This window comes from Ranitomeya variabilis, chromosome 1, assembly GCF_051348905.1.
Source record: "Ranitomeya variabilis isolate aRanVar5 chromosome 1, aRanVar5.hap1, whole genome shotgun sequence".
NCBI lineage: Eukaryota > Metazoa > Chordata > Amphibia > Anura > Dendrobatidae > Ranitomeya > Ranitomeya variabilis.
In genome coordinates this window covers 219,946,365-219,965,673 of record NC_135232.1, presented here as the reverse complement: position 1 = coordinate 219,965,673, position 19,309 = coordinate 219,946,365, and the positions used below count along the sequence as shown (strand labels likewise).

Sequence of the window (19,309 nt, the reverse complement as noted above, 5' to 3'; positions counted from 1 at the left end):
TGTTCTATATTTTCATGATTATGAAAATTGTACATTCGCACTGAAGGTATCAAAACTATGAATATGTGGAATTATATACTTAACAAAAAAGTGTGAAACAACTGAAAATATGTCTTATATTCTAGGTTCTTCAAAGTAGCCACCTTTTGCTTTGATGACTGCTTTGCACACTCTTGGCATTCTTTTGATGATCTTCAAGAGGTAGTCACCGGGAATGGTTTTCACTTCACAGGTGTGCCCTGTCAGGCTTAATAAGTAGGATTTCTTGCCTTATAAATGGGGTTGGGACCATCAGTTGTGTTGTGCAGAAGTCTGGTGGATACACAGCTGGTAGTCCTACTGAATAGACTGTTAGCTGCTTTTTTCTTGCCATAATACAAATTCTAAGTAAAGAAAAACGAGTGGCCATCATTACTTTAAGAAATGAAGGTCAGTCAGTCCGAAAAATTAAGAAAACTTTGAAAGTGTTCCCAAGTGCAGTGGCAAAAACCATCAAGCGCTACAAAGAAATTGGCTCACATGAGGACCGCCCCAGGAAAGGAAGACCAAAAGTCACCTCTGCTTCTGAGGATAAATTTATCCGACTCACCAGACTCAGAAATCTCAGGTTAACAGCAGCTCAGATTAGAGACCAGGTCAATGCCACACAGAGTTCTAGCAGCAGACAGATCTCTACAACAACTGTTAAGAGGAGACTTTGTGCAGCAGGCCTTCATGGTAAAATAGCTGCTAGGAAACCACTGCTAAGGACAGGCAACAAGCAGAAGAGACTTGTTTGGGCTAAAGAACACAAGGAATGGACATTAGACCAAGGAAATCTGTGCTTTGGTCTGATGAGTCCAAATTTGAGATCTTTGGTTCCAACCACCGTGTCTTTGTGCGACGCAGAAAAGGTGAACGGATGGACTCTACATGCCTGGTTCCCACCGTGAAGCATGGAGGAGGAGGTGTGGGGGTGCTTTGCTGGTGACACTGTTGGGGATTTATTCAAAATTGAAGGCATACTGAACCAGCATGGCTACCACAGCATCTTGCAGCGGCATGCTATTCCATCCGGTTTGCGTTTAGTTGGATCATCATTTATTTTTCAACAGGACAATAACCACAAACACACCTTCAGGCTGTGTAAGGGCTATTTGACGAAGAAGGAGAGTGATGGGGAGCTACGCCAGATGACCTGGCCTCCACAGTCACCAAACCTGAACCCAATCGAGATGGTTTGGGGTGAGCTGGACCGCAGAGTGAAGACAAAAGGGCCAACAAGTACTAAGCATCTCTGGGAACTGCTTCAAGATTGTTGGAAGACCATTCCTAGTGACTACCTCTTGAAGCTTATCAAGAGAATGCCAAGAGTGTGCAAAGCAGTCATCAAAGCAAAAGGTGGCTACTTTGCAGAACCTAGAATATAAGACATAATTTCAGTTGTTTCACACTTTTTTTTTAAGTATATAATTCCACATGTGTTAATTCATAGTTTTAAAGCCTTCAGTGTGAAAGTACAATTTTCATAGTCATGAAAATACAGAAAAATCCTTAAATGAGAAGGTGTGTCCAAACTTTTGGTCTATACTGTGTGTATGTATATATCTGTTATCTGGTTTGTATATGTCGTAATTCCTTATCCTTCTCTATTTTGGTTTATTCCCCTACCTCCACTCCCTGGTGTATTCATCTGTTATATGTGAGTAAATATGTTGTATGCCTGGAGTTTTCTTGTTTGTGTTGCCTTGTTTATCGGGTTGGTGTACTACAGCGCACAGTAGCGCCCCTCTTCCCTGGGTGGGGGAAGAGAACAGACGGAGGACTATCTTGGGAGATAAGGCAAGGATGGAGGCCCCAGCATCTTCACCTTCAGAATTATCCCAGGTAATAGGGCGAGCTAGGGAACCCCCTAGTATTAGGGACAGGGAAGGAGCACCTGGTCCTGAGTCACCCGACAGCTGTGTCGTGACAATTGCTTTTGAGATAGAGGGGCAGTTGGTTGTAGGATTCCTGCACACTGCATGCACTGAATAATCTGACTGGTTGAACTCGGCTCTCTGACTGTTGCTTTACCACCCAGAGAGAAGGACATGTTCACGACATTGGAGACAAGAATAATTTGTGAACACTCTGCCTGTTACTTCCACATTCCAGTGGATCAACTTGTCTTCTCCATAAAAGTTTTATTGTGGTAGTGCACGTTATTTCATGTTTGTGTCACATATGATGAACACTTAGGTATTTTAATATGGTTCAGTGCAAACGTTTTCGGCAAGTGTGGGCATACAAATTGCTGCAAAGTAAGAATGCTTTAAAAAATAGAAGTGTCACTAGTTTACTTTTATCCATTAACAAAGCAAAGTGAATGAACTAAACAGAATTCTAAATCAAATCCATATTTGTTGTGACCATCCTTTCTGCAAGTGTAAATAGAAAAATTGATGTTTTGAATGCAAAATTTGTAGGCTTCTAGTCAGATGTACGTGTAACCAATTATACCAAAGAGGTGATGATGAAGAAGCATTATTATACATATTGGTTGAAGCACAGTAATTACCGTAATTGAATAAGAAATCGCACTGTAGGAGGCTTAACATTGCCAAACTCTATTACAAAGGTGAGGTTGTGGACAGGGGCTGGCTGGCACTTTTCAGCCTGGGGGGCAATCACAAGGTAGTGGCCCTCGAGTCGCGGTGTCCCTCCTTTTCCCTGCTTACATCTGGCCATTGCATTGAAGAAGTAGAGATAACAGGCTTTAAAAACAGGCTGGTATGTAGATACGGGAACAGAACAGAGTTTACTCTGGAGATATTGGAGCAGAACCGAGCTTCCTACAGAGATATGGGTGCAGAACCGAGCTTAAGGTACCTTCACACTAAACGATATCGCTAGCGATCCGTGACGTTGCAGCATCCTGGCTAGCGATATCGTTGAGTGTGACAGGCAGCAGCGATCAGGATCCTGCTGTGATATCGCTGGTCGTTGCTGAAAGTTCAGAACTTTATTTGGTCATCAGACCGGCGTGTATCGTCGTGTTTGACACCAAAAGCAACAATGCCAGCGATGTTTTACACTGGTAACCAGGGTAAACATCGGGTTGCTAAGCGCAGGGCCGCGCTTAGTAACCCGATGTTTACCCTGGTTACCAGTGTAAAATGTAAAAAAAACAAACACTACATACTCACCTTCGCGTCCCCCGGCGTCCGCTTCCTGCACTGCCACTGACTGAGTGAGCGCCGGCCTGCACTGCCACTGACTGAGTGAGCGCCGGCCGTAAAGTGAAAGTACAGCACAGCGGTGACGTCACCGCTCTGCTGTTAGGGCCGGCACTCACACAGTGCAGGGAAGCAGACGCCGGGGGACGCTAAGGTGAGTATGTACTGTTTGTTTTTTTTACATTTTACACTGGTAACCAGGGTAAACATCGGGTTACTAAGCGCAGCCCTGCGCTTAGCAACTCGATGTTTACCCTGGTTACCCGGGGACCTCGGCATCGTTGGCCGCTGGAGAGCGGTCTGTGTGACAGCTCTCCAGCGACCAAACAGCGACGCTGCAGCGATCGGCATCGCTGTCGCTATCGCTGCAGCGTTGCTTAATGTGAAGGTACCTTTACTACAGAGCAGTGGCATAACTACAAAGTTATGGGCCCCGATGCAAACTTCAAATGGGGTCCCCCCCATGCCAAAATATATAGGTGAATTAGAAATGGTGACACACGCAAACGACATCTGCGTTAGTAATACCTGCACCATTATGGAATTAGTTGTAGGCTGGATTCACAAGAGTGAAGTACACGGTCTATATACAGACCACAACCTCCAGCCTTGTGGAGGGTATCCCAATCCGAACTCACACCCTCATGTGTCTATGGTAATACGCTCCTGTAAACCCAGCCTGACAGGGATGACCCCTTATAAATGGAAGTGTGCCCCTCTAAACCCTGGTGGGGAAAGTCACATCCTGACAAGTAATATTGCCAATTCTCCAACCATAAATTGTGCATTTCCAGAGCTGGCAAATGGGAGTTCAATACTAGAACACGTCAACTATGATTCCCGTCCCGCCTCAAGGAAGTATGGCAGACAGGTGTGATAAGCCTATTAAAAGAACTACTGCCACACACATGGATGTGTAGTGCCCGTGTATGGACATGTCAGAGGTTAGAAAGAAGAAAGCTTGGTCCCTCTTAGCTTCTGGCAATGTTTTACCTCAGCTCACATTTGGGCCATAACATTGTAAAACAAGTAGACACATTTACCCACTGACCCTACTATTCATAAGGAACTGCTGTCTACACCTTAGTTGCCCACTGTATATAGTCAGTGTGGGGATGTGGGCTACAGAACAACACAGGGTGATGATACTGCTACCTGAACCCTTCAGCTGCCCCACAATATGCAGGGAGTAAAACCAGTACAAAGTATGGCAGACTCCCTGCAGAGCTGTCCAGGGCCGGACTGGGACTAAAAAGCAGCCCTGAAACACAAACCCCACAAACTATAAAACTTCCCCCACACCCGATCAGTGGATTTTGCTTTATTGTGTTGTGCCCTTCAACAGTCCTCTTAAAGGCGTTAGTTGAAGAGCCACGTGTAAATGCCGCAGCAGTGTGCATGATCGACCACCTCTATAGAGCGCCTGTTCTCGAGATCATGGGGGTCCCAGCGGTCAGACTCCAGCGACTACAAAGCTCTCGGGAATGGGGATTACTTGGCATAATCCATTTAAATGGGTTTTCCAATATAAACCAATATTAACCCTCCCAAAGACCAATGTCGCCTCTCCAAGAACAGGACAGGAGCAGTGGTACTGTACAGTGTATATTAGGGTGACCACAAAAAATCGATGTTGGAATTTTGTCCGTCTGGACCCCACAAAACGATTCCCCTTTCCGGATATTGAGATAGCCAAAATTTGAGCTCGATCAAACGACGTTAACCCGTGCCGCTCGTCGCTCAAAGTTTGAAAAAATCCGAATTTTTGCCCAAAAAGCTGACATATGAAGCCATAACTCCAGAATGGTAAATAATAAAAACACGCTTAATATCTCAAAATAAATCTAATGTTGTTCTTCAAAATTTATATTTTATACATAATTGTTATTTTAAGTCAAACTGAGTTAAAACATCTTTTAGCCCCAAGAACGTGACCTGGTACCACTAGGAGCATACTTCGTATATTTTGTTATTAAGTGATACATTTTTTTTTTTTTGGTATATTTTTGAGTTTAAAGTAGAAATATAATAAAAAAACAAGTAATACTGATAAGTCTAATGACTTTTTTTATTTTAAAATATAAAAATGAGGTATTTAATACATATTTAAATAATATAATATATAATATAATATATATATAATATATATATAATATATAATATATATAATATATATATTATATATATATATATATATATATATATATATATATATATATATATATATATATATATATATATATATATATATATATATATATATATATATATATATATATATATAATATATATATAATAATATAATATAATATATACATATGCATTTCTGTCGGATAACTTAGCATGAGCAAGATGCAATTACTAAGCTGGAAAAAGTTCACGCCGCGTGGAGAAGTCTTCAAAAAGACCGGAAGAAAACATCGGAAACGGCCAAGAACAAATTTAAACAGTTTGTTGAAAGGTTGGATGATCTCTTTGATATTGCTCAACAAGATGCCTTGGCTCTGTTGAAATCGGAAGAAGATAAGGCATTTCTCGTGAAACAGAGGCAGAAGGGCCGCCCAGGTTCCATGGCTGGAGTGGACATCAAGTTGTGTCAAGCTGAAGAAATCAAGGCGCAAAAGGAACTTGCAAAAATGAACCGACAAATCCAAGAAGAAACTTTTGATATTGGTGAGTTTATTTTATTATTATTATTCTAAAAAGTAGATAAACAAATAAGTAAATAGTTTCAATATAATTGAAAGAAAATTGTACAATGCACATGAAAGCATCATTTGGCATCTTTATGATTGAGTTTATATTCTTAAAATAATACCTATTGATCATTAGAAGTAGGTAATTTAGTACCTATGTATTATTACTATTCTGCTAAAACGACAAGTTTTTATAGTCTTTTTTTTCTCTTTCTTTTGTTACTTCTTAGAGACGGATGATGAAGACAAGCTCGAAGAAGGAAAAGAAGAAGAAGATACTGAAGAGGACAACATCTACCAGGAACTTGAGAGCTTGGAGGAAATGGACAACATCCCTGAAGAAGCTGCAGAAGATCCAGGACCATCTGAGAGCAAGAGGATGAAACTTTCATTTGCAAGGGGCGTTAAAGAGATTTTAAACATGAAATTATCCATTGTGTTAGATCGATGTAAGTTATCCGACAGAAATGCATGTGTATATATTATATTATATTATTATATATATATATTATATATATTATATATTATATTATATATATTATATTATATATATTATATATATATTATATACAGTATATATATATTATATTATATATAATATATATATATTATATTATATATGAAATATATATTATATATTAAATATATATTATATATTAAATATATATTATATATATTATATATTATGTTATTTAAATATGTATTAAATACCTCATTTTTATATTTTAAAATAAAAAAAGTCATTAGACTTATCGGTATTACTTGTTTTTTTTATTATATTTCTACTTTAAACTCAAAAATATACCAAAAAAAAAAAAAAATGTATCACTTAATAACAAAATATACGAAGTATGCTCCTAGTGGTACCAGGTCACGTTCTTGGGGCTAAAAGATGTTTTAACTCAGTTTGACTTAAAATAACAATTATGTATAAAATATAAAATTTTGAAGAACAACATTAGCTTTCTTTTGAGATATTAAGTGTGTTTTTATTATTTACCATTCTGGAGTTATGGCTTCATATGTCAGCTTTTTGGGCAAAAAATCGGATTTTTTCAAACTTTGAGCGACGAGCGGCATGGGTTAACGTCGTTTGATCGAGCTCAAATTTTGGCTATCTCAATATCCGGAAAGGGGAATCATTTTGTGGGGTCCAGACGGACAAGATTCCCACATTTTTTCAAACCCATATAAGATCTGGTCACCCTAGTGTATATACACAGGACAGGAGAAGTGGTACTGTACAGTGTATATATACAGGACAGGAGGAGTGGTACTGTGCAGTGTATATATACAGGACAGGAGGAGTGGTACTGTGCAGTGTATATATACAAGACAGGAGGAGTGGTACTGTGCAGTGTATATATACAGGACAGGAGGAGTGGTACTGTGCAGTGTATATATACAGGACAGGAGGAGTGGTACTGTGCAGTGTATATATACAGGACAGGAGGAGTGGTACTGTGCAGTGTATATATACAGGACAGGAGGAGTGGAACTGTGCAGTGTATATATACAGGAGGAGAGGTACTGTGCAGTGTATATATACAGGACAGGAGAAGTGGTACTGTGCAGTGTATATATACAGGACAGGAGGAGTGGTACTGTGCAGTGTATATATACAGGACAGGAGGAGTGGTACTGTGCAGTGTATATATACAGGACAGGAGGAGTGGTACTGTGCAGTGTATATATACAGGACAGGAGGAGTGGAACTGTGCAGTGTATATATACAGGAGGAGAGGTACTGTGCAGTGTATATATACAGGACAGGAGAAGTGGTACTGTGCAGTGTATATATACAGGACAGGAGGAGTGGTACTGTGCAGTGTATATATACAAGACAGGAGGAGTGGTACTGTGCAGTGTATATATACAGGACAGGAGGAGTGGTACTGTGCAGTGTATATATACAGGACAGGAGAAGTGGTACTGTGCAGTGTATATACAGGACAGGAGGAGTGGTACTGTGCAGTGTATATATACAGGACAGGAGGAGTGGTACTGTGCAGTGTATATATACAGGACAGGAGGAGTGGTACTGTGCAGTGTATATATACAGGACAGGAGGAGTGGAACTGTGCAGTGTATATATACAGGACAGGAGAAGTGGTACTGTGCAGTGTATATACAGGACAGGAGGAGTGGAACTGTGCAGTGTGTATATACAGGACAGGAGGAGTGGTACTGTGCAGTGTATATATACAGGACAGGAGGAGTGGTACTGTGCAGTGTATATATACAGGACAGGAGGAGGAGTATTGTGCAGTGTATATATACAGGAGGAGTGGTACTGTGTAGTGTATATTTACAGGACAGGAGGAGCGGTACTGTGCAGTGTATATATACAGGGGGAGTGGTACTGTGCAGTGTATATACAGGACAGGAGGAGTGACACTGTGCAGTGTATATATACAGGTGGAGTGGTACTGTGGGGTGTATATATACAGGAGGAGTGGTACTGTGCAGTGTATATATACAGGACAGGAGGAGTGGTACTTTGCAGTGTATATATACAGGACAGGAGGAGTGGTACTGTGCAGTGTATATATACAGGACAGGAGGAGTGGTACTTTGCAGTGTATATATACAGGAGGAGTGGTACTGTGTAGTGTATATATACAGGACAGGAGGAGTGGTACTGTGCAGTGTATATATACAGGACAGGAGGAGTGGTACTTTGCAGTGTATATATACAGGAGGAGTGGTACTTTGCAGTGTATATATACAGATACTTAGATTTACAGATTTACACCACGCAGGCAATATATATATATCATAACTGAGCAGCACCAAATCTTAAAGGGGTTGTCCGCTACTAGGACAACCCCTAAATGTTTGGCCCTGATAAAATTATAAAGCCTACACTTGCCTCCCGTGCCAGCGTCCAGGATCAAGCAGCTCATCCTGGACTTCCTCTTCATGTTCAGTTTGTCTGAAGGCAGAGACAGTGACACCAGCGCTGATTGGCGCCGGGCATCACGTGTCACAACACATCACAGCCACTGTGGGAACGGCGCTGGCAAAGGAGGTGAGTATAGGCTTTAGTTTAAGAAGAGGTTGTCCTAGTGGGAGACAATCCCTTAAAGCAGTGGACGCTTTATTGGCCCATGTGGCAACATTTCAGTTCCATATCAGAGAAATGCTCTGTTATTGATCTGAAACATTGCCATTTGGGCCAATAAAGAGTCCGCACTTTTTTCACGATTAATCAGAGTGGTGTGTGTCTGTGTATGTATGGGTATAATATACACACACACATACATAGACACACACTCATACACTCACACACACATTACATAGGTGAAACTGCGACTATGGTATGTACATTATATAGGTTATACCACTGTAATATACTGCGTCCACTGTGTATAGCCCATATAGGGCAGCTACAGAGAGTGTGTGTGTGTGTGTATATATGCATACACACACACTGCGGCTGGCCTATATGGGCTATACACAGCGGTCGCAGTATATTACAGTGGTATAACCTATATAACGTACATACCGTAGTCGCAGTTTCACCTATGTAATGTGTATAGACTGATAGACTGCTGTACATACATTATATAGGTGATACTGCTACTGCGGTATATAATGGCAGTATCACTTATATACTGTATATACAACAGTCAATATACATTAGACAGGTCACACTGCAAATGCTGCATATACAATATATAGGTGATACTATGATTGCAGTGTATAGTTCCAGTATATATACAGCAGTATCACTTATATAACGTATATACACATCAGCTGCAGTATCACCTATATAATGGATCGGATGCCGGCCGGGGATTGGTGAGGAGAGCGCTGTTCTTTTACACTGGTCCTGGCTAGCGTCAGACACAGTGAGGCTCGGGCGTCTGTGCACGCAGTGGCGGCCTTTTCAATCTTCTGCACAGGTCCAGGTGCGTGTGCTTTCCTGTTTTCCCTCACTGACAAAGGCCGCAGCTACATACGCAAGCACGAATGAGGGCTGCCATGGCCTTGGTCAGCGTGGGCACCGAGAGAGTGCGCACAAAGGCCTGTGCAGAGGATTTGAGGGGCGGGCGACCCATTTTGTAGCTCAGAGTGCTCCAGGCCCCAGGCCCTTGATAGTTGTATACTATGGGCACAGATACACAACATTATATACACTGGATGGATCAATCCTGCACCTGGCCCTGGCCATACATGCACTGTATATATACGGGGCCATGTATACAGCATGTGATGTCCAGTCACCAGGTTCAAGCGTGATCACTCCAGTGCGGGATTCTGCAGACAGTCTCTGCTCACTATCAGTATAGGGAGATTTATTGCAGGAGACTGAACTTTCCTGGAGCCGATGACCTGGCACTGACAGGGTGACCCTGAAAGTTCAGACTCCTGCAATAAATCTGTGAGCATCAGCAGAGCGCTCGCTAATACTATAGAGGGACCGGCCCTGGACTTATCACCGGGAGGTGAGCAGCAGCGTCCATCTCCTCACCGCATACAGAGCTGAAGCTCCCCCTGATGTCAGTCTGAGTCTTCCACCAGATCCTCTCCTGCAGGTAAATGCAGCCATGTTCCCTCTTCAGGAGGCCGCACACAGGGAGCAGGAGGGGGCGTGTCAGCTCCACTGTGAGTGTGATGATGCAGCTGGCCGGACATAGAGAACAGCGCCGGCCACCAGCAGCCCGAATCGCTGCTAAGTGACCGGCCCGGGGGGCACACGCCCCTTTGCCACCCGGCCCAGCCCGCGCCTGGTTGTGGAATACGGTTTCATTTCAAGGTCATACAATATTTCAAGACTGAGCGCAACAGCAAGAAACAAGGAAGTTATACTTCATCAGCAAGGTTTCTCCCAGGCAAAGATTTCAAAGCAGACTAGTGTTTCAAGATGCGCTGTTCAAGCTCTTTGGAAGAAGCACTATGAAATGGACAATACTGAGGACCATAGATACAGTGGTCAGCCAAGTAAACTTAAGGTACCGTTACACTAAACGACTTACCAATGATCACGACCAGCCATACGACCTGGCCGTGATCGTTGGTAAGTCGTTGTGTGGTCGCTGGGGAGCTGTCACACAGACGGCTCTCTCCAGCGACCAACGATCAGGGTAACGACTTCGGCATCGTTGAAACTGTCTTCAACGATGCCGAAGTCCCCCTGCAGCACCCAGGTAACCAGGGTAAACATCGGGTTACTAAGTGCAGGGCCGCGCTTAGTAACCCGATATTTACCCTGGTTACCATTGTAAAAGTAAAAAAAAAAAAAACAGTACATACTCACATTCTGATGTCTGTCACGTCCCCCGGCGTCCACAGGGTTAAAACTGCTTTCGGCAGGAGAGCTGGTAATGCACGCGCTGCTGCCGAGAGCTTCCCTGCACTGAATGTGCCAGCGTCGGCCATAAAGCAGAGCACAGCGGTGACGTCACGCTGTGCTCTGCTTTACGGCCGGCGCTGACAGTCAACCCTGTGGACGCCGGGGGACGTGACAGACATCAGAATGTGAGAATGTACTGTTTTTTTTTTTTTTTAACTTTTACAATGGTAACCAGGGTAAATATCGGGTTACTAAGCGCGGCCCTGCGCTTAGTAACCGGATATTTACCCTGGTTACAAGTGAACACATCGCTGGATCGGCGTCACACACACCGATCCAGCGATGACAGCGGGTGATCAGCTACCAAAAAAAGTTTGGTCACACATAACGAGATCGTTAGCGGGATCGTTGCTTACATCACCAAAAGCGTGACGTTGCAATGATATCGTTAACGATATCGTTGTGTGACTCAGACTTTAGAGCAGCAAATCACAGACATGTTTACTTTGCATTCAAAAAGGCATACTTTCTTCATGGAATCAAGGACAAGGGACACAACTATCTACAGTGTCTTGCGAAAGTATTCAGCCCCCTGGAACTTTTCAACCTTTTCCCACACATCCGGCTTCAAACATAAAGATACCAAACGTAAATTTTTGGTGAAGAATCGACAACAAATGGATCACGATTCTGAAGTTGAACGAAATGTATTGGTTATTTTAAATTTTTGTGGAAATTCAAAAACTGAAAAGTGGGGCGTGCAATATTCTTCTTATTTTTCTGGTTTTACCCATAATGAGATGTCTTGTGTGGCACCTTGGTAATGAGACACCTTTTTACAGGCCATCAGTTGAACCAGTTGATATTTTGTACTAAGTGGCAGGATTGCTTTCTACTAACTGATAGATTTTAGCTGGTGTCATGACTTTCCTTGGCTTTTTGCACCTCATGTGTTCATTACTTTTTCCCCGTATCATTTATTATTATTACACATACCGTATTTTTCGGACGATAGCACACACTTTTTTCATCTGCTGCTGGGGAGCAGTGAGTATTTCAGCAGAGCAGAGCACCACAATACGGCAATATGACGCTGCAAGGGAGGGTAAGTTAAATGTTTTTTTGTTTCTGAATGAAGCCATGCATACCAGGATGGGGATGAGAGGGGTATGAATACCATGATAGGGCGGAGGAGGCGGCCATGTATACCACAATGGGGATGGTCTCACAATACGATATTAATTTGGTATATTGTAGACATTGAGGTGGATTGAAAATAGTTAATAGATATGATGCTATAGACCTGAAATATTAGAATCCTAATGTCTTTTATATCAGTAAATGTAGCGTTTATGGCTTAATAGTTGCAACTTTGAGCTTCTGTCTGGACGCTGTACAGCTAAACATGCAAGAGATCTAGGGAATATAGTGTACAGGAGAATGGCTGATCCAGTGCTTGTCCGCTTACCTGAGATAACCAGTGATTAATAGAAAGGATTATTATTTATATAATTTCTCCTTTGAAATCATTAACCCGACATAGAAACAGTTGCTGATTGCTCATAGTCGTCGGTAGATTGTGTCTGATGTAAATACTGTTTTCTGCGATGAAAGGAATGGGAACATAAATGCAACACGGTCAACTTATCTTATTGACCTAAGTTTTTGCTTTGTATTAATCAAATACAGCACTAACCCTCTGTTCTGTTACAGAATGGCACGGCACCCATCCCTATCAGTGGAAATCCAGGCTACATATTTGGGCTACCTGTGGTTGCTGGCTTTAGATTGCCACAATATCCTTTTTTAATTTGGTGTTTGACTATGGTTTTATAGGTCACATATCTTGGGTTTTGCATCTAACACTATTGTACTGTTATTTGTACATATTTAATATGTAGGGTTTGTCTTGTAAAGAAAACCCACTTTTTAGTAGAATCCGGTGTACTGCTTGTTTCAGCCCCACATATAGCCATACATTCTCCTGAAAACTGTGACAGGGAAATTAGACATAATTTGATTTATCAAAATGAATGGCAAACTGTGTAAACCAAGAACATGCTGTATCCGCTGGAGTAAATGCACATCATATGTGGCGGGTCACCATACTGACTCATGGAGGGGGTACCAAACAGGTTACCATCACTGATGGCTGCTACTGTGCAGCGGCACGGCTGGCACCTGCCTGCTAAAGGGTTGGTTTTTTTTGGTATGTACATATTGTAGTGCCGCGTTAGCACACGAACGCAGTGAGGAGGCAGTGACCCACAAAGTTCAAACTGAAAATCTCTTTTAATGCAGTTACTTCACAGCATTAAGGTCCAATTGGCACAACTGCTTAGCAATAATGTTCAGTTCACACCAGTGCATAGCATTGATGTCCAGTTCATAGCACTACATAATACACGGCATCCTTTAGACTACAGTCCCTAAACACGCTGGACCTCCCTTTGTCTAGTTACCGTGGGCGACTGTACCGACGTGTCAATGTCTCTTTTACTCACATCATAACACTGTCCATGATGTCCTCCGGATAGCAGCTGGGAACCATATCCTCCTGTTTACAGTCACTAGACACACCAGTCCTCCTTTGACCTGTTGCCGTGGGCATCTGCACCGCTGTGTACATTGTGGATACTAGACTTTTTAGCTGCTTTGGCTGTTTGGCTCCGTTTGCTTGTGTCCCTTCACACACAGCCAACGCTCTGCGGGGCCTCCGGGTCTGCACTCCCGCCGAACACCAGACTTACTCTGACATTACACCTAACACTAACACACCCATACCCCGTACTGCAGGGATTTTAACAAAGAAACCTGTGGCCTTCAGCCACACGGAAAACCGGGGCCTGAAATGAAACGGACTGCACGACTACATCCTGCAGTATGTATCACAACACAACATCCCAGAGCAAGTTTTCCCTACATCTGCCTTGGACACTAGCATGTCCAAGACTACACTTATTTTTTATTATTTAAAGTGTGCATTGCAGCCCCCGCTACACCCGTGACTGCCATGCACTCCTATGGCCTTCATATGCCTCCGTCCACAACCTGGAGAGAACACACAGTGACCCCTACCTGTGACATCGGTCACGGCTTCACCATTGCAATCACCGCTACACCTGCGACTGCAATGCCCCCTCATGGCATCACTACGCCTCCGTGCAAATCCTGAGGAGAATAAACAGTGACCACTACCTGTGACACGGGTCACTGCCTCACAATATATTAATTATGTAAGTTAGGGGGCAGGTCAGTAAGTGATCAGTGACCTGTCAGCAGTCTGCATTATGAATACCTAATCAGAGAACCTTATGCAGACCCTCACTCCAGGCTCGCCTTAAGGCACGAGCATAACATTAACTGCAAACTGAAAATAAGGATTAAAAAAGAAGCACAAGACAGATTTCATCAACCAAGGTATCATTTTAATCAGTATAACACCACAGACCTGACACTGTGTGTAGGTTACTGTGCACAATCCTGCTGACAGATTCCCTTTAAATTAAGCCTTGGATCGTTTCTGTAGCTGCAGTCTAGGTTGAGATACAGCATGGTAATTTCCCCACCCGTCCCCCTTTATTTTAACCACTGGGACTGAGGAGATGGGTCAATAGGGGAGCTTACTGTTTTCTGTTCCTGTGTACTGAGTGTATAACACCAACAAAGTACAACAAGAAAGTAGAATTAAAAAACAAACAACTCCTGTTTATTACTTATTTTAATTTTAAATCCTTTATTATCGGAAAAAAAGCCTACATATATTTAGAATCGGAGTCTGTACCATCCTGAACTGCAAAACTAGCTAGTCACATAGATCACCCAATGAACCCCATACAATTGAGGCAAAAGTGCACTTTTTGGTCACTACTCTCCCCCCCAGACACACACACACACACACACACACACACACACACACACACACACACCAAAAAAAGAAATTAAAAACAATCAAAAAGACACAAACTGAAAAATTATACCAACTGAAATTACTGTGAATCCCACATAAAACAAGATCTCGTACACCTTTGTCAAACAAAAAATGAAAAAGCTGTGCTTTTCAGAATAGGACGACACAATTTTTTTTTTTTTGGGGGGGGGGATGGGGTTAAAATGAGATTTTGTGAGAAATTAATAAAGTATAAACGAACTATAGATATTTAGTATTGCCATGACAATAACAACCCCAAACTATGGTATGACCATGCTATTTATCCCACCCAGTACAACCGTAAAAATTACAGCGCTTATAATTATGCAACACATAAAAGCAATGTTTTTGTTTGAAAAAATATAGCAAAAAAGCAATATAAATTATTTACATTTTGTATCACCATGTTTGTTAATGTCCAAAGCTATAAATTAAGCATGCCATTTATTAATGAAAAAAACTGCGCGGGACCTGTGCTCTGTCACCTTGTCTCACAAAAGATGGAATAAAAAGTTATCAAAAAGTCATACCCCAAATACACCCAAAAGAAACTACATCTTGTCCAGGAAACAAATATAGACTTACTTAGTTAGGACTGCTCTATAAGGGTATACCTTGACGATTTGGTGGAGCAGCTTAGTATACATTTTTTTGCAAAAAAACTTATCAACTAAATACCCTGTTTTCTTTACATCTTTTGACTAGCACTTGCTGATTACTGTGAATTTTTTTTACAACAGAGTATTTTTGACCTCACTGTGCGCTTTTGTGTCTTCAAGTTTTCTGGTGGCGTGAACAGGTTCCTATAGACTTGTTCAATGTGCAAGTGGCCCATGTGTTTCTGGTTTTCTAATTGTTCTCTTGTTTCTACAAGACTGGGGAGTCCACCACTCCTCTGTGGGTCATTTGCATTTAAGCTGTTCCATCCTGCATGTCCACATGGATAGTCCTTCTCTGAACCCTGCTTATACAGGTACTATACAGATGATCAGGTTTTAAATATATCAGATAGGGATTTTATACATTAGTTAGGACTGCTCTATAAGGGTATACCTTGACGATTTGGTGGAGCAGCTTAGTATACATTTTTTTGCAAAAAAACGTATCAACTAAATACCCTGTTTTCTTTACATCTTTTGACTAGCACTTGCTGATTACTGTGAATTTTTTTACAACAGAGTATTTTTGACCTCACTGTGCTCTTTTGTGTCTTCAAGATACAAAATTTATGTAGCTTTATTTATCATACTGAACCACAGAATAAAATTAGTATATCACTTATACACTGACAACGGCATAAAAAAAACCTAGTTGGGGACAAAAAATAAATAAAATTTTCACTTTTTACCATTTACAGCATGTTAATTTTTTTTTTAAGACATAGTCGAGGTCAAAATAGTCACTACACCCCTTGTTAATAAATGCCTTGAAGAGAGTTGTTCCCAAAATAGGGTCACTTCTGTAGGGTTTTTAATGTACTAATACCTCAGGGGTTTCTTCAATGCCATTCTTTTGAGTTGTGTGACGCTGATCCAGCGATGTGTTCACTTGTAACCAGGGTAAATATCGGGTTACTAAGCGCAGGGCCGCACTTAGTAACCCGATATTTACCCTGGTTACCATTGTTAAATTTAAAAAAAACAGTACATACTCACATTCTGATAGAAATCAGAGTATAAATGAGTTTGCACTCCCCTGATATTTCTCTAGTTATGGCATAAAGGAAACTCAAAGTTTTGCGGCTGCCGCAGATCCACTGGTCAGACAATGACCACTTCAGAATTTTTAAATGGAGAGATTCGTGGATATTATCCGCGCTGTTGCAAAACAGGAATGTCTAGACGTATTGGAGATATAAATGGTGGTTTTATTCCCAACGCGTTTCAAAGTCACTAGGACTTCTTCTTCAGGGATGATACAAATGTACAATACCATTACATGCTGTTTATATAGATTCCACATTCAAAATCTGGCGCCAAGGAAAGTCACCTGTTGTATAATATCAAAGTTCAGAAGACTGCCACATGGTACAGCACATGATGGGTATCGGTTTGGAATGACATAATACAGACAAATTTATTGTGCAATTATATATCTTTTTATAGGTATACTGATTCAGAAGAAGAAGTTAGAATTAGTGGGCTCATTCGGTGAATCTAGACACCAGTTAATCCATTTTTTTCCAAAATGTTTTTAATTCCAGGGGTTTTTTTTTTTTCTATAAATTCAAATCCTATTGATCTAGAACTAATGTACACCACCGTGTCATGAAAAAAAAAATATCAGAGCCACGGGGATATGTATTTAGGAATTTCAAAGTTATTACTTAAAAGTGACACATGCCAGATTTAAATTTCCAGCATGCAACTAGATTTTTATAAAGATTTAGTTGCTAATCTCTATTTATTTGCATTTTTTAAATCCATTTACGTGCTCAGGCAGGCTTCATGCAACTTTGATGCAAAGGGCTGAGTAGCACTTTTACATTGTGCCAGGAGTCTAGTTTCAGAAAATATTTTACTATATGGGGGGGGTGTTAAAACCTAAATTACAAAATACATATTTTTATTATTACTTGTAGACATCAAAAGTGCAAAAACAATTTTGGCACAAATTGTTGAAAAGGCCCTGACAGTGAAAGGGTCCATTTACCTTTTGAGATTATTTTGGAGCGCACCCAATCCTGAGTGAGGGAAAAGTGCTAGCAGGCAGGGGTATGCATTGAGCCTCCATTCACTAAATACAAAAATCTATTCTAGAGTCCAAAAATCTAAATAAAATAAAAAAAATCCCAATACATATTTGGTACCGACGTGTCCGTAATTAGCAACACATCTAGTATTTCCAGCCAGTTTAAATATCTGTTGGGTCAACATTCTCCATTCACAAAATGCTCCGTTTGCAGTAATTATTATTATTGCAACGTAGATATAACAGTGTTTGTTATATAGCCTGCATTAGGAAAAAAAATTTCTAGAAATGTATTGGTTCCGGAGAGCACATTCACCAATTTTTGTATTACTTTCTATAAGACGGCCATTTATCTGATCAATTGATTTTATGTTACGATAATCTATACATCAATACATAAATCCCCGCAATAAACCTTATTGCTAAGGGAATACACCGGATTACTTACCGGTAATGCTCTTTTATAGAGCCACGACAGCACCCACTGAGAGAGGGGATCCACCCCTAGGAACAGGAAACCCTATGGAGAGATAAAAGGGGCGGTCCCCCTCGCTCCCACAGTTTGGGTTACAGAGATTGCGAGGAACCGCCCACCGTTTTAGTAGGTAATTCTATATCATCATTTTATCTTTACTTAACTTAATTACGTTTAACTACAAGAACCAATCACCCCTAACAGTGCTCATACGCAAACTAATATATTTGGGAGGGAAGTGAAGGGGTGCTGTCGTGGCTCTATAAAAGAGCATTACCGGTAAGTAATCCGGTGTTTTCTCTTCGCCACGACAGCACCCACTGAGAGACTTTCAGAGATAGTTATTTGGGGGGGATTATCGTGTTAAGAACTGATCTACCGAAACACAAGTCAGTGGAGGCAGATAGATCCAGTCTATAGTGATTGTAGAAGGTAGTAGGAGAAGACCAGGTTGCGGCCTTACATATGAGTTCTATTGGAACCTCTGCTCGTTCAGCCCAAGATGATGCTATCGCCCGGGTGGAATGTGCCTTTACAGTCTCAGGTGGATTCTCCCCTTTAGACGAATAGGCCAGGTATATCGCCTACTGAATCCATCGGGATAATGTGCCTTTTGTAACACCAGCTCCTTTTCTTTGACCCTGGAAGGAAATAAAGAGAGCCCTGCTCTTCCTTCAGGCGCTAGTTCTATCTAGATAAGCTATCACAGCCCTTCTCACATCTAAAGTATGGTACCTTTCTTCCTCCTGATTTGTAGGGTTATTATAGAAGGAAGGAAGAAGAATTTCTTGATCTATGAAATTTAGTACACATCTTAGGTAGGTAGGAAGGGTCTGTTTTCAGGACAATTTTATCTGGAAATATTGACAGAAAAGGAGGATCTACTGATAATGCCTGTATGTCACTTACCCTTCTTGCCGACACTAAAGCGACAAGAAGAGCAGTCTTGAGGGAAACGTGTTTAATGTGAGCTGAGTGTAGTGGCTCAAATGAGTGACCTGTCAAGGCTTCAAGGACTAA

General features: G+C 41.4%; 2 protein-coding genes across 2 annotated transcripts in view; both read left to right on the top strand.

Moving 5' to 3' along the window:
* Positions 1 to 19,309, top strand: part of TCTN1 (tectonic family member 1) — a 68,644-nt gene that overhangs the window by 22,708 nt on the left and 26,627 nt on the right. Inside the window, exon 10 of the mRNA XM_077292787.1 lies at positions 12,906 to 12,990. Coding sequence (XP_077148902.1) covers positions 12,906 to 12,990 — 85 coding nt within the window. The remainder of the gene's footprint in view (positions 1 to 12,905; positions 12,991 to 19,309) is intronic.
* LOC143793616 (uncharacterized) lies at positions 1,828 to 12,887 on the top strand. The gene is made up of 4 exons (XM_077280678.1): positions 1,828 to 1,866; positions 5,540 to 5,870; positions 6,124 to 6,368; positions 12,882 to 12,887. Exons 1-4 carry the CDS (start codon positions 1,828 to 1,830, stop codon positions 12,885 to 12,887), a joined length of 621 nt encoding a protein of 206 aa, XP_077136793.1.